At 38.7% G+C, this 13,398-nt stretch overlaps 2 protein-coding genes across 4 annotated transcripts; one reads left to right on the top strand and one right to left on the bottom strand.

Moving 5' to 3' along the window:
- The first annotated feature begins 1,078 nt into the window (after positions 1-1,078).
- On the top strand, positions 1,079-8,174 carry wsb2 (WD repeat and SOCS box containing 2). Of its 3 annotated transcripts, none has more exons than XM_006803866.2 (9): positions 1,079-1,364; positions 1,581-1,749; positions 3,441-3,643; positions 3,736-3,867; positions 4,379-4,479; positions 5,728-5,924; positions 6,223-6,312; positions 6,400-6,516; positions 7,126-8,174. In XM_006803866.2, exons 1-9 carry the CDS (start codon positions 1,094-1,096, stop codon positions 7,337-7,339), a joined length of 1,494 nt encoding a protein of 497 aa, XP_006803929.2. In that variant the 5' UTR covers positions 1,079-1,093; the 3' UTR covers positions 7,340-8,174. The 3 variants fall into 3 exon arrangements, with proteins under 3 accessions (XP_006803929.2, XP_087705472.1, XP_006803930.1); XM_006803867.3 differs by lacking the exon at positions 1,079-1,364 and adding an exon at positions 1,440-1,500 and having other exon boundaries at positions 7,126-8,173; XM_087849346.1 differs by lacking the exon at positions 1,079-1,364 and having other exon boundaries at positions 1,436-1,749.
- Positions 7,665-12,955, bottom strand: rfc5 (replication factor C (activator 1) 5). The gene is made up of 11 exons (XM_006803868.3): positions 12,787-12,955; positions 12,187-12,251; positions 11,860-11,996; positions 11,672-11,751; positions 11,464-11,537; positions 10,800-10,959; positions 10,072-10,153; positions 9,090-9,219; positions 8,752-8,829; positions 8,302-8,356; positions 7,665-8,163 (listed from the first exon to the last, which is right to left on the bottom strand). Exons 1-11 carry the CDS (start codon positions 12,831-12,833, stop codon positions 8,064-8,066), a joined length of 1,008 nt encoding a protein of 335 aa, XP_006803931.1. The 5' UTR covers positions 12,834-12,955; the 3' UTR covers positions 7,665-8,063.
- Positions 12,956-13,398: the final 443 nt, after the last annotated feature.

Here is a 13,398-nt window from a genome sequence, read left to right as displayed (position 1 = left end):
GAAAAACAACAGGAGACAACGTGACATGAAATGAACCTGTGTAAAATAAAAAAAATGTTATGGATCATCAGGTATTTAAACTGTTTTCATGCACTTTGTATAGAAAGTTGTTCTGAAAGGGGTTTTTTTTGTTGTTATTGTACAGATATTTGATACTTGATTTGCAGGACAGAACCAAAAGGGGAAATAAAGGATAAAAATATAAGCAAATATTTTGTGAATATTTGTGTACGTCTACAGAAATATTACATTACTGTACTCCTCTATATCAGCAAGAAACATTTTACTGTAGTATAAAATTTGGGTGCAAAATTCTTTCTTTAAAGATTTTTGCACCCAAACACCCAAAGGCGATCACTGTATGCTAAAGAGACTCGTTTTCAAAAAGGAATAGATAAAACAGAATCTACATGAACAAGAAATAACCCACAAATTGTATTTCTCAATGGCACAAATTAATTCACAAATTTAGTAGAAGTCCCTGTTGTTACTAGATCAATACTCATTCCCTGTAATTCAGTTTGAACAATTTTATGTCCTTAAAAAGTCAAAATTATTCAGAGTGATCTCAACTAATAATGATAATATTCTTCAATACAGCGAGGAAAAAAAACAAGTACAGTAGGCCAAAGTACAGTAGGCCAAAAATAATCATGCATGATGCAAGAGAGCAAAGCTTGCAAATGAACTTCACATGAAGGCTTAGTTTTCACAGCTTTTTCACTTTGTAGTTTTGCACATTTTCTGTTGCTCTGAGTCAAATAAAAAACTAAACATTGTTTATGAATATTTTAGTGAGAAATTTTCATATTAAATGTGAACTTCAACCCAAACAGTTGACCAAAGGTACCAGGGTATTTTCCACTATCATAATAGGGGCGTGTCAGTGTTTGTGTGTGTGTGTGTGTCAGTGTGTGTGTAAGAGAGAGAGACCCCACTAACAAAAAAAAGTCGCTCCACGTCCCTGAATCACTGACTTTGGGTATAATAAAGCCAACTCTCGTTATAACGAGTGGATAAGGTGTAAGGAACAAGCTGGATTGTTGTTTAATCTCATGGGGGTGTGGTTTAAGGGTTATAATAAGGTTACGTCATGAAAGGAGACGTGATCACGTTGGGCAATGGTACAAATGAGTCAGATAACAGGAACTCACTGAACATTTCGTTTCTTCTTCTCACGTTATCTCTGACAGACAGCACTCTGTCGCCTCTGCTCTCTGCGGACGTACAAAGTGTGAGCTCCTTTAGTTTAAATGCTGCGGTCAACCGGGAAGGACACGTTCAGGAAGTCGGTCACAAAGCGAAGAATGTGAAAAGCGAAAGGATGTGCTCCACGGAAAACAACCCAGAGCTGCAGCCGACATGTAAGTGAATATTTGCGACTGTCGTCCGAGCTCGGTGAGTACGTTGTCATCGCAACGATCAGAAACTAGGCAGCGGTTACTTGGAGATGGCATTAAACCTCCAGAGGCACCGTATACAACCGAGCAGGGGACGCTGGTGGGTTAAGAGTTGCAAGCGCTGTCAGAGGATGAATGTGCCAAACGTTGATTATGTGGTGTCTTTCTATCCTCCTTCAGCGTCCGACCCGGCTCTTCTCCTGGAGCTGAAGACCAGGCGACCTCCGTCCTTGGTGGAGAGAGCTGGATGTGAAACCTGGAGTGTTGACTTCTCTCCGGATGGAGCTTGGTTCGCCTGGTCCATGGGACACGGGATCGTCTGGGTCGTCGCCTGGCCTCTCGACTCCGAGTAGGTTTTACTGTATATTTAATCCGCACGTGATGCATTCAGGTCGCCCTCGAAGATTCTGGTTTCCGTGTCAGGTGGAAGGTGGTGGTGGCAGGTCCTGCACGGGCTTTTCGAGTGAATGATTGATTTTTTTTATTTGATTGATTGTGGCACAGAGGCGCCCGCAGGCAACAAGAACACTTGATTCGAAATGAATACAGTGACGAAAACACGGGGACACTCGAGCTCAAGTGCAGCCCTGTTCCTTCTACAGAGGCTACTACACAAAAAGTGTAAACATCTTTTTATATACAGTAACTGTTATGCAAAGTGACGGAATCTTTATTTAATCTAAAATATATCGGAAAGTCTAATAGTATTAAAAATATATTTTATTTTTACCTAAAGTAAAATGTGTGTAGTTTTATCTGTAGTAATACCGAACAATATGTGTCAGTTACTCTACAAAATCTACAAAATCAATAACTGAAGCGTCAAAATAAGTACTATACTCGCATCAAAAGGACGAATAACATAGGTGCATTAAAAGTGTACTCGAGTAAATGTCCAAACTGCTCTTATACAATCACGCTGGGCTTTGTAAGATTAACAGTGGCAGGGGTGGGGATGGTGGTGGACAATCAGATTTAACCCCTTGTTTTCTTTTTTAATACACGCCTGTATTTATGTAAGAAATCAAGCCACCTGGGAAAAAGTATTACTTCATGTTCGGCTAGACAGAGTAAACAGTTAAAATGTAACCTTATGATAATATCATTTGGCTTCTATAACCCGTCTCTGTCTTGCACAACTCCACAATAATTATCACAGTCCATTTCTGCACTGGCTTTTGTATTATAAGATCCAGTGTTTAGTGTTATGTGTGGTTTTGAAAGTTAATCCCAGTATGTGAAAATATCCTCATGCAACTGAGCAGTATTTTGGAAATAAGGCATGAATGCGATAAAAACTCCAGAAAATAAGCATTAAAAGCAGCTATTGTTTAAAGTAAGACCAGATATAGATTTTAAAAATAGCTTTAAGTAATGTCATTTATTCCTTTTTTCATTTATTTATTTATTAAAAATTCTAATTTTTCTGTATTTAATATTAAACTTTTGGGTCTTGCTGTTATGCCCTACACCCCCACCCCCAACCCCCTACCTCTAAATTAGGCCCCTGAAATTATAGTATTTTTCTGTCTAGTGCCCACAAAGAATTTCCCTTCGGCTCAGCAGTGTTCATTAGTGCCAATTTGTTTGAAAAATGCTCAGCACTGCTGCCAATACCACACAAAATAACAAAACAGTACTCTTTTTTTTTCTTTATATTTTTGTTGCAGTAAAGAATTGTTGCTCCATGAACAATGTTTGAATTTGCCTAAATAATTAAATAAGGCAAAAAAAAAAATGTGGCTTACAACTTTAAATACTCAGTAGATTTTGTTGGTACATTTGATAAAACATATGGAAGGAGGCAGAAGAATGCAAGTGGATGTATTCATTCCAGCTATTATTTTAGATTAATGTGAAAGAAAAAAGCAAAACATGAAGACTCAAATTTCAGCTCTCAGTTTACCGTTTAGTTGTTTAGATCTGCTGTGACCAGCAGCACTTGAAAGCTGCATCATTTAATCACCAACTCTAGCTTCACACCGCCTACACTGGAGTTTTTTATGGCATCTGCACTCTTGGTGCTCCTTTCACCCACAGAGAAAGTCAAAATGGAGAGACTGACAGAGGAGACAAAAGCTTCAGTTGTGGTCACCCAGTGTGGGGGCTCGCCTTCGGGCCCAGACCTCCGAAATCAAATGCAACAGCGTGTCCGGCTAAAGCACGATCAGAAGGGAAAAACAGCCTGCTTCTGGCCACGGGCTTGGAGAACGGGGTGATCAAAATCTGGAACGTTTTAACAGGTGAGATTTTTATTTTTCTGTGATGGTTAGTTTTGCTTGGCTGAATTAAATGGATTTTCAAATCGCTTGTTTTTTCTTTTCCTTTCCTTTAGGCAGTGCTGTTTTTGATCTCCACGGCCACGAAGGGGTTGTAAGGGACCTGGTGTTTCCTCAGAATGGGACGCTCACACTCATATCATCCTCTCGGGACAAAACTTTGAGGATATGGGACCTGGCTCATAAAGGTATTTTTCAGATATTTATGAAAAATACCTGTGAGTGGCAGTCACAACTGTCTTATTTTGAAAAAATGTTTTGGACAAAATATAATCTACATATTTGGTGCGTCCTTTTTACTTGGGCTCAAATTGTTTTCTTGCAGATAACCTTAGAACTGCGAGGCTTTTCAGCTGAATTTTCAAATGTCAAAGTACACCTCGAGCTTGCCTGATCACGCATTTAAAAAAACGTTAAATATTAACTGTCACGTGTCACCAAACAACTCTGGAGGCTTTGCAGACAAGGTCTTAATGACTGAAGCTGTCTAATCATTACTTCACCCCTGTTTAATCTTGTGAATCTCAGCTGAAATAAACCTTCTGTTCTAATGTAAGAGGTTAAAGCTAGCAGATGGCTGTGCTTACACATTCAGGAATCAGGAGCTGAGATGTACTGTCATTTTAAAAAATAAAGTAAAAATAATGAGGCTCTGTAGTCTCTCGTCTACATTTACCATGTTTTTCCTGTCTGTTTTAGGGAAAAAGGTGCAGGTGCTTTATGGCCATAAAGACTGGATTAGTTCCTGCTGCGTATCATCTGACTGTAGCATGATTGCGTCTGTCGGGAGATTTGACAGGGTGAGGTGTTTCATTGCAAAAGTACCGTATTGGGTCATATTCATCAAGTCCTGAGCGCTGTAAAAGATAACTTAAGTAATTTGTTTGTGCATGTAAAACTCAAACACTTGTAAATGCTTAATGTCTCTAAGCTTGCTGAATGTGTCCTTTTGTCCTTCCTTTTATCAGTTTCTAATGAACATTATCAACATGGATTTGGGCGACCCTGTTCATTCAACTGTGTCAAATTTAATGTTGTTTGTCCACAAGTCTAATCAGGAGACTGGCTCAAAGTGCGTGATACAAATTGTCTAAAAGGGCAGCTTTAAATGCAATCCTGCATCACGTTAATTTTTCTAGGACAATGAAATTAGTTTGAAGGTATATTCAAGTATTTTCCTATTTGAATTCTTGCTCCTAACAAGTTTGTTGATATTTGCTTATGTAAAGTATTTAATCTTCTGCAAACTTCAGTTATTTTAGTGGTGTTTTCTTTTGACAGCTACCAGTATTGATGGATATGAGTTGCATACGTCATAGACAAATTATAGGAAAAACCTGAATGCTTGATCTCTCCACTGAGCGTGGCTCTGTTATGCTGTGGGGCTATTTTAGGACATGTTGTTTTGAGTAATCATCTTTATCTGGTGATGAAACAGTTCTGTCCTCATGGGGGTGGTCTCTCACAGGATGACAATATCATTATCTAAAGGCACTGGTTGGTTTGAGTATGAAAATACAGAGACTTATATTTTATGTCTTTAGTCAGCTGACACCAACCCAGTTAAACACCTATAGGAGATATCCATTTTCAGTGAAATTATCTGCTAGTGGGTGCTTCTGAATATCTATTGTAGTGGTCTGACTGTTTTACCTGCTCCTGCTATTAAAATGTTTTTAGGCCATTTAGCATCTTCTAGAAACTTCTGGAGCACCAGGAAGTCTTAACACTCCAATCAAACTGACAATTTTGCATATTCTCATTTTCAAAGGAAAGCAGACAGCATAACGTTGTGTGATATTAGACTTTAAGAGCATAGTCACTCGCTGCTGCGTGGTTCAGGGAGTCCCGCTGACACCAAGCAAGTACATCACTGACAAATTACTAGCTTTTGTAAAAACATTTTTTTCAGTTCTGCAGCAATTAATTACCCCAGGGACAAGCTACTTTGAGCGTCGACTAAACCTACATTAATTTTCCAAATTAAAAACAGGCCTTCCAGCAAGGTATAAAGTCTCATTAACCCTGCGTGATTATACTTTGATCAGATGGTGTGTCTGTGGAGTCTACGTTCATATACATTCATCAGGAACCTGACAGGAGGGGCCCACAAGACCGTGTACCTCCTGTCTTCTTGTGACTTCTCTCCTGACGGAGCAATTCTCGCCACTGCAGCCTTCAGCGGCTCCAGTTGGTGGATCGACCTCTGGGACCCATACACAGCAGAGAAGCTGGCCACTCTGGCGTGAGTTTGTACAACTTTGAGGGTTAAAATTGTGCACAAAGACTCCATTTTATGGGTTACATAAGAAGACCGCAAATTACTCAAATAAACGGGTTGTTACCACTGAGTTTAAGTACAGAAGCTTAAATCTGTGAACCAAACAGCCCACACTGTCATTATCTCTGTTTGCGTATGACACGGCGCGTGAAAGTATGTCCTAGTGTCCTTGTCTTTTGCAATCTGTTTTATATGTATACTATGTGGAACATCTGACTTTGACTTGGTGCAGTTCAAAGTCACATCTTTCTCTTCTGCACAGTGACTACTTTGAAGATTATGGGCAAAACCAAATATCAGCAATACAGTTCTCTCCAAACGGTCTGCACTTGACACTTGTGACAGACGACAGGTCAGTTATCTGAAAATGCTATATTATATAACTTAAATGTTTTACACACTGGACAGATGCTTTCAGACAGATGTGTTGCGTTTGCAGAGCTCTTAGGATTTGGGAGCTGGGGGAGAAAGGGATGGTGATGGAGACAAAAAGAGACAGAGACTCTAATGGACTGTGCTGCAAGTACCATCCACAAGGGGGAGTTGTTGCTACGGGGTAAGGATGCTTTCATTTCAGCATAGATTCACAATATTACAGAGGGTGGTCAATAGACATTATATGCCAAAATTCAGTTTACCCCACTTCCTAGCTTTATTTATTTTATTTTTTTATAAAGTATATTTATACAACTAAACTTATGAATGATATGAGAGCCTAATTTCATGGATTTTTAGTCAAGAAAAAAACCCAGTTATTAAGCTGTTAAATATAATATTGGTGGGGGGATCAGATATGCAGATCCATCTAGTGCAGTGGCTCCTTTGAAAATACAAAAGTGGCTGAAAGCAATGCAGTGTCTAAAACTATGTTCTAATACATAATGTTGGTAAATTACAAGCAACGATTTTGTCTTTTCGAGTACTAATAGTCAAAGCTACCTGTCGGTACCATGGTAACATCAATCTTAGGCTCGAGTTAGTACGGAAGTTTGATTCATTTAAAGGTGAAAATGAGACCTGTCTTTACATTATTGACACCATCTGATTTGCATTAGACGGATTAAATCAGCGAGCAAAATTAGGACCATCCCTGAACACACCAGTCTAAAGTATCTTTGTGAAAACTGGCCCCTGAATAAACATGCAAATGTGTCTCTTCTGGCAGAACCAGAGATGGCCACGTGAGGTTCTGGAGGGCACCCAGTGCGGTGCCCAGCTTGTGCCACCTGTGTCGATCTATCCTGCGCCACTCTATCTCCACGCACCAGATTGAGGCGCTTCCCCTCCCCAAGAGGATCCTCGAGTACCTCACATACAAAAACATCCCCGAACGCCTCAAGTCCTGCTGCTCCTCAGATGAAGAGGAGTGGGAAAGTTAAATAGGAACTTTAAAAATAAATAACTGACATTTTCAGCGATTAACTATGATCCTAAAAACGCCTTGTATTTTCTGATAACAAATGCTTTGAAAGCTTGATGAAGCATATTTTAAGATACTTTAGATGCAACATTCCTGCACTAAGATTTCATTTATTGCACTACTGCGGTACTACAAAGCAAACATTCAGTGTTCACATTGTTGACTTGAATAACAGTTTTATACTATTAATTTATTGTGTAAATATCAGATATATATCATTTCTAATTCCTGTGTTTACCATTATATGCACTGCTAATGTACTGGCACATTAATATTATAGCAACTGGACTTATAAGAAAGGGTTTTATTAAACTGATTAAAACATACACATGTTCAATGACTTTTTTTTGGACAAGAATGAACTGATTACCTGGTTGCAGTGATACTAAACTGAAAATAGGATTTTCCAAGTCCACCTTTTAACCAAAAGTGCCAAAAGGATCTTTTGTTTTGTTTTTTTCACTGTGCTGATCGACTTCCATCTTGGTTCTGTATGCAGATGTGAGTGAGTCAGATAGCTGCTAGCATTGTTCCAGACATCTTTTACACTGTACAGCAGGTTCAGTGTGGTGGGCAATTATGCACTGGACACAGTTTTCTTCCCAAATAAACAAATAACTGGTTATCCTTTTTATCCTGATGCCCCCCCACTGTGGAAAAAGACTATCATTGCATTACTGTATCTAAGGTGCTTCGCTGACCACGAGCTCTCTCACTGCCTGGAAAGCTGCAACCATTGAGCTCAGCTGGATCTTCTCGCTGGTTCCCGATGCAAGCCGATGTCTGAAGAGATAAAACATGAGCAATAATGGAAATAAAAAAAAATTGCCACAACGTGTGGAAATCAACATGTTGGCGTCTTTATTATATTAACATGACTTGTTACATTGTAAATATTTTTTGAAAAAGCATCGCACTTACTCTACGTCGGCCAACTTGATGAGCAGACTAATCCGAATAGCGGGAGGAAAATCCACTTTAAAGAAAAAACATTTTTAAAAATTAGATACTTCGCTTTTGATAGTAAAAACAGAAAAACTTTCATTAATGCACAAACTTGTGAGCTTAAAACTTTAACACTGATCATGTCACTAACCGCCAACCTTTCAGTGGGTTTTAAAGTGGCCTCATTGCATGTTTTCTTTAACATGTGCTGTTACTATGGTTGACACTCATGTTTCTGCTCCAAATACTTTATGGTTAGGGCTGGTCTGTGAGCACAGCAACCCCATCCACCTGTTCAAACCTTATGTTTGCGAGAAGCAGCCAATCAAATGTTGGCATAAAAGGAGGGTGGCTTTTGTGCTGCGGTGCTTAAATTAAAGAAAGAAATAAAAACGTGATTTTTTCCCCCCTTTGCATGTTCCTTACCTCTGTGTACAAGCAGATGAACCTCAGTGAGAATATCATGCAAAGCCAAACCTTTCAGAGTCTTCAGCTCAAGGATTTCTTTCATCCATGTGTTAAAGAAATGCAAGATCATAAACTGTACTACTAATATGAGTTTTTGTTTGTTAACCCACCATTCCAAAAAAAGTCACCAAATCCTTAAAAACATGTGCAAAGCATTTAGGTACAGCTAGCTTCTATTAACCTGAAGTTTTATTTGCAAGAAAGAAATGTTCTTTCTTGGAATATGGAATATGCTAAACTTCATAAGAAATGTACAAAGTATAAAATGGCATAGTCAGAACTTAAATATAGGATACGGTTGTACGCTGAGGTAAAGTCTTTGTTGAGGCACCAGTCGAGGATGTTGGCTATATCTGAGCGGAGGGGGTGCCCTGTGCAGGTGTACACTGTGTCTTCTGTGACATTCCCATAGGCCATACTGGTGCTCTGAAATCACAGAGATGGATGACATGCAGTACAGTTTACCCATCTGCAGTTTGGATATGTAACATTGGCCACTTCATTAGATATGCCTGTTTGAATTCTTGTTAATGCAAATACAATCACATGCTAGCAACTCAATGCATTACGGCATGTAGACATGGTCAAGACAACCTGAAGAAGTTCAAACGGAGCATCAGAATGGGGAAGAAAGGTAACCAGAAACTGCTGGTCTACTGGGACTTTCCCACACAATTGTCTCTAGGGTTTACAGAGAATGGTGCAAAAAAAGGAGGAAATATCCAGTATGTGGTTATTCTCTGGGAGAAAATGCGCTGTTGGATGTTAGAGGAGAACGTGCAGCTTAATAGAAGGCAATTTGTGCTGTAACACTGTGATGACAGGGTCAGAATCTGGCTTGAACACATTTATTCTGCTTTGTATCAACAGTTCAGGCTGGCGATGGTGTAATGTGTGGGAGATATTTTCTTGGTACACTCTGTGTCACAAAGCTCAAATCATCTCAGACTGCTTTCTTGAACATGACAATAAATTTATTGTACTTAAATGGCCTCCACACTCACCAAATCTCAATCCAATAGAGCACCTTTGGGATATATTGGATGCAAAATGTAGTGGAGATTTACATCCTGAATGTGGAGCAGAAAAATCTAAAGCAACTGTGTGATTCAATCATCTCGAAGGAATGGTACAAAGAAATAAGGCAGCTCTGAAGGCAAAAGGGTGGACGCAACTAATCAAGTGGCCAGTGGCGATATTTTCGCTGTTTAAAAAACGGCCACACTGAACATGACATCCACATCTTAAACAACGCTGATGATGAACTTCTGGCCATACCTGCAGTATGTTGAGCGATCTTCTCATGTCACCCGTTGATAAGGTCACAATAGCCTTCATTCCATCTGGCGTGATGTCAATACTGTCACAAAAAGTAATGACATAATCAACTATTTTTAAATCATATCAACGTTAAATTAAAACTTGCGACATGAATAAATAACTGATGACATTTAATAAATAGAGCAATCAAAAATAATTCCAAGTCCGTTCATTAATTTCTTCCATCTCAAGTTGCATGTAGCAATAAATGTGAAACAATGAGAAAATTCATTTCCTATTGTGGTATTTGTTGGTTTTTCAGGGCCTGGTACAGTTGAGAGGACAGGGTTGATGTTGCCCTCTGATTTAAACTGTTTTCAAACACACACAGAAGCCCTAAACTTCTAAACATTACCCAACAGAAATGTAACATAAGAACAAAGACTCTGGATTTTAAACAATCTTTAATGTGGTTGGTATTATGTTTGTCTCTATTAAAATTAAACTACCATAAAAATTAGAGAATGCTCACTTACAAGGAAATGAACAAACTTATAAATTCAGCAGGGGATCAAATAATTATTTCTCTCAGTATATGCAGATTAGCGGAGCCCAGGGAGGCCAACAGGTACAAATACATTTGGCAAGTTCATTAGCAATTCTGGGAATAATTCAATGAGATGTAAAAAAAAAAAAAAAAAAAAAAAAACAGTAAGTGGAGAGAAAGCATTCACACATTAACTCACTTCTCCTGCTGGATAACGTGCTCCAACCGAGGGATCATCTGGTCTGGCGAAAGCGGACCAAAGCGGAACCTGGTGCAGCGAGATTGCAGGGCGGGGATGATCTTGGAAAGGTAGTTGCAAATGAGACAGAATCGAGTGTTTTCTGTGAACTTCTCAATGACTGAGACAGAGAGCAAGGGTGGGATGAAAGCAGGGAAACAAGTTTAAAATGTAAATTCTGGCAACATCTTAGTAAATAAAAAAAAACTCCACTTTTTTGAATAATCTATCCTAAGGACTTGCTTAATATTGCTAAGATTGTGCAGGACACTCGTAAATCATCTCACTGAGAATTTAGAATTGACAGTAATATACCAATAATATCATCCACTCTTCCTTCACCATGCATCTATTTAGAAATATAAAACTGCACTGAGCAGCAATAGATGCTTTATAAATGAAATATGGAAACATTATTAGAAAAACACAGGTTGGACTAAATTTACAAAATATCTCACAGTTAAATTCAATCATTATTTCCACTCTTCTGCAAAAAGTGTAAAGCTTTTTAAATAAATATCCAGGTTTAAAAGTAGATACACTGTAAGTCAGCAGCAGCCAAATTGCCTGCTCACTGAGCCGTGTGCCTCACAGTGGGTAATGCCTGAACGAACAGATGGCTTACCTCGACGCAATGCATTCTGGGCATCCTGGGTCATGGCATCGGCCTCGTCCAGTATCACCAACTTGAAGCCCTTCCTGAAGGACAAGATATATAAAAAAAACAAAGGCAGCAGCTTACATTTCCATTGCACTTCTTAACTGCACATAAAAGTATTGAGAACACTTATTTCTGGTCAAAATCTCTACAAGTATAAGTGTTTAAGTCTTACTTGAAGATGGTCCTGGTGCTGGCAAAACTCAGAATGGGACCTCGTACTACATCAATACCTCTGTCATCAGATGCATTGAGCTTTAAACCAAAATTAGTTATATTTTAATGTAAAATGGCAGAGTTACAAGTTAAAAAACCTTTACAATTCAGCAAACCCAAATCTTCTAATGAGGAGTTGTAACATACCTCCAACACCATAGAGTTGAACTCCTTCTCTTTGTACAGCTGCCTGGCACAGGCGAGTATGGTTGAGGTTTTTCCTGTTCCAGGTGGGCCATAGAACAAAAGGTGTGGAAGCTTGTCCTCACTGATAAACCTTTGGACTGGAAATAAAAAGAACAAATGAAAATCAGTTTATATACAAGTAACCAACATTTCTTTAACAATCCACATATGCCCCCCCCCTTCCCCCAATAGTTCTATAAATTTGAAACATAAAAGTAGTTTGATTATCCATAAGTGTCATGTTATACAGTTTTATAGTATTGTTATTGCGGCAGTCCACATACTTACTAGTGCTCAGAATATCTTTGTGTGAAATCAGATCATCAAGTGTCTGTGGTCTGTATTTTTCAACCCTGAAACAGGAAAACACACACACACGCATTCATACTTGCAATAACTGCTGCGTTTACAGCAAGGCAAATAAGCAACCTCGAAAGAATTTTAAGGCAAATTATTGAAACGTCTACGGACACATATGATAAGCGCTGACAAACGTTGACATATCACATTACACATGGCCACTTTTTAGTTCTGCATCCATATTTTTTTCGTAATATCACCCTTTATTATAAACAAAACGTCAACTTTAAGGTACTTTCACCGCAGTCAGAAGCTGCAGGTTTTCGGTTAACCTGTTGCTGAAGTGGCACCATGTTAATGCTTGATGGACTGATAAGATTTACGTAAGCCGAACTGAAGGTAAGCTAATTTCCTTCCATGTTACAACTATGCGTAATAACTAACGTTATTTCTAAATGTATATAAAGCTAGCAGTTCACAGAATGCATCAGTCTACTCAGTGCAGCGAGCAGCTAGCTTGACAGTAGGCATGTTAGCTAGCAATAACCTTTTGAACCATTCTGTGATAAACAGCGACTTTCAGCTCACCATGGTAAATTTCTGGTCTGTAGCGGCGCTTTACTTGTAGAAGCCATGTATCCTACCAAGCGTGAATATTACGCCAAGCTGAGCAAAAGGGTTCCAGAGTTTAAGCCACTACGATTACTACTGTTGATGGCCCTGTTTGGCGCGCTCCGCAAACAAAACGTACGTCACACGTCACCACGTACAACCAATGGAATCACATTGTCATTTTCATGGGCGGAGTATCGGTGACTTGTTCTCTGCTGTAAAAAATAATAACGGGATTTAGAAATTGTAACAATAAAAGATACACAATATCAAACATCATAACAGGTATATATCTCCTCTTTCATTTTTAAATATTGTCTCTCCCATTTTGAACAATTCCTTTCCCTAATCAGTGAAAATGAAAATCAAACTCAGCAGTAGTTTTTTTTCCCCAACAGCAAGAACTACAAGTCTTTAAAGATGCCATATGGTACTGAGGTCTGAATCACCAAAATAAAAGAAAAAAAGTGTTCTGGCTATCTTGATTTTTTAAATAAAAGTCACCTGTCACTAAACGTCTTGTTAAATTTAAAAAAAAGAAAGTTTACACCTTTCCTTCTTAGATGTAGTTTGTTCACTTTTATAGGA

The sequence above is a fragment of the Neolamprologus brichardi genome, chromosome 12 (assembly GCF_056152115.1).
Source record: "Neolamprologus brichardi isolate AB-2024 chromosome 12, ASM5615211v1, whole genome shotgun sequence".
Classification (NCBI taxonomy): domain Eukaryota; kingdom Metazoa; phylum Chordata; class Actinopteri; order Cichliformes; family Cichlidae; genus Neolamprologus; species Neolamprologus brichardi.
Note: the sequence above shows the minus strand (reverse complement) of the source record. Positions and strands in the feature narration are given on the sequence as shown.

Excerpts from the sequence above, each read along its gene's own strand:
- wsb2 (XM_006803866.2), top strand. The coding sequence starts at position 1,094 with ATGAAAGGAGACGTGATCACGTTGGGCAATGGTACAAATGAGTCAGAT. Across the intron at positions 1,750-3,440 it reads GCCTGGCCTCTCGACTCCGA|AGAAAGTCAAAATGGAGAGA; the intron begins GTAGGTTTTACT and ends TTTCACCCACAG. Across the intron at positions 3,644-3,735 it reads AATCTGGAACGTTTTAACAG|GCAGTGCTGTTTTTGATCTC; the intron begins GTGAGATTTTTA and ends CCTTTCCTTTAG.
- rfc5 (XM_006803868.3), bottom strand. The coding sequence starts at position 12,833 with ATGGCTTCTACAAGTAAAGCGCCGCTACAGACCAGAAATTTACCATG. Across the intron at positions 11,752-11,859 it reads TCAACTCTATGGTGTTGGAG|CTCAATGCATCTGATGACAG; the intron begins GTATGTTACAAC and ends TTTGGTTTAAAG. Across the intron at positions 8,357-8,751 it reads TCATCTGCTTGTACACAGAG|TGGATTTTCCTCCCGCTATT; the intron begins GTAAGGAACATG and ends TTTTCTTTAAAG.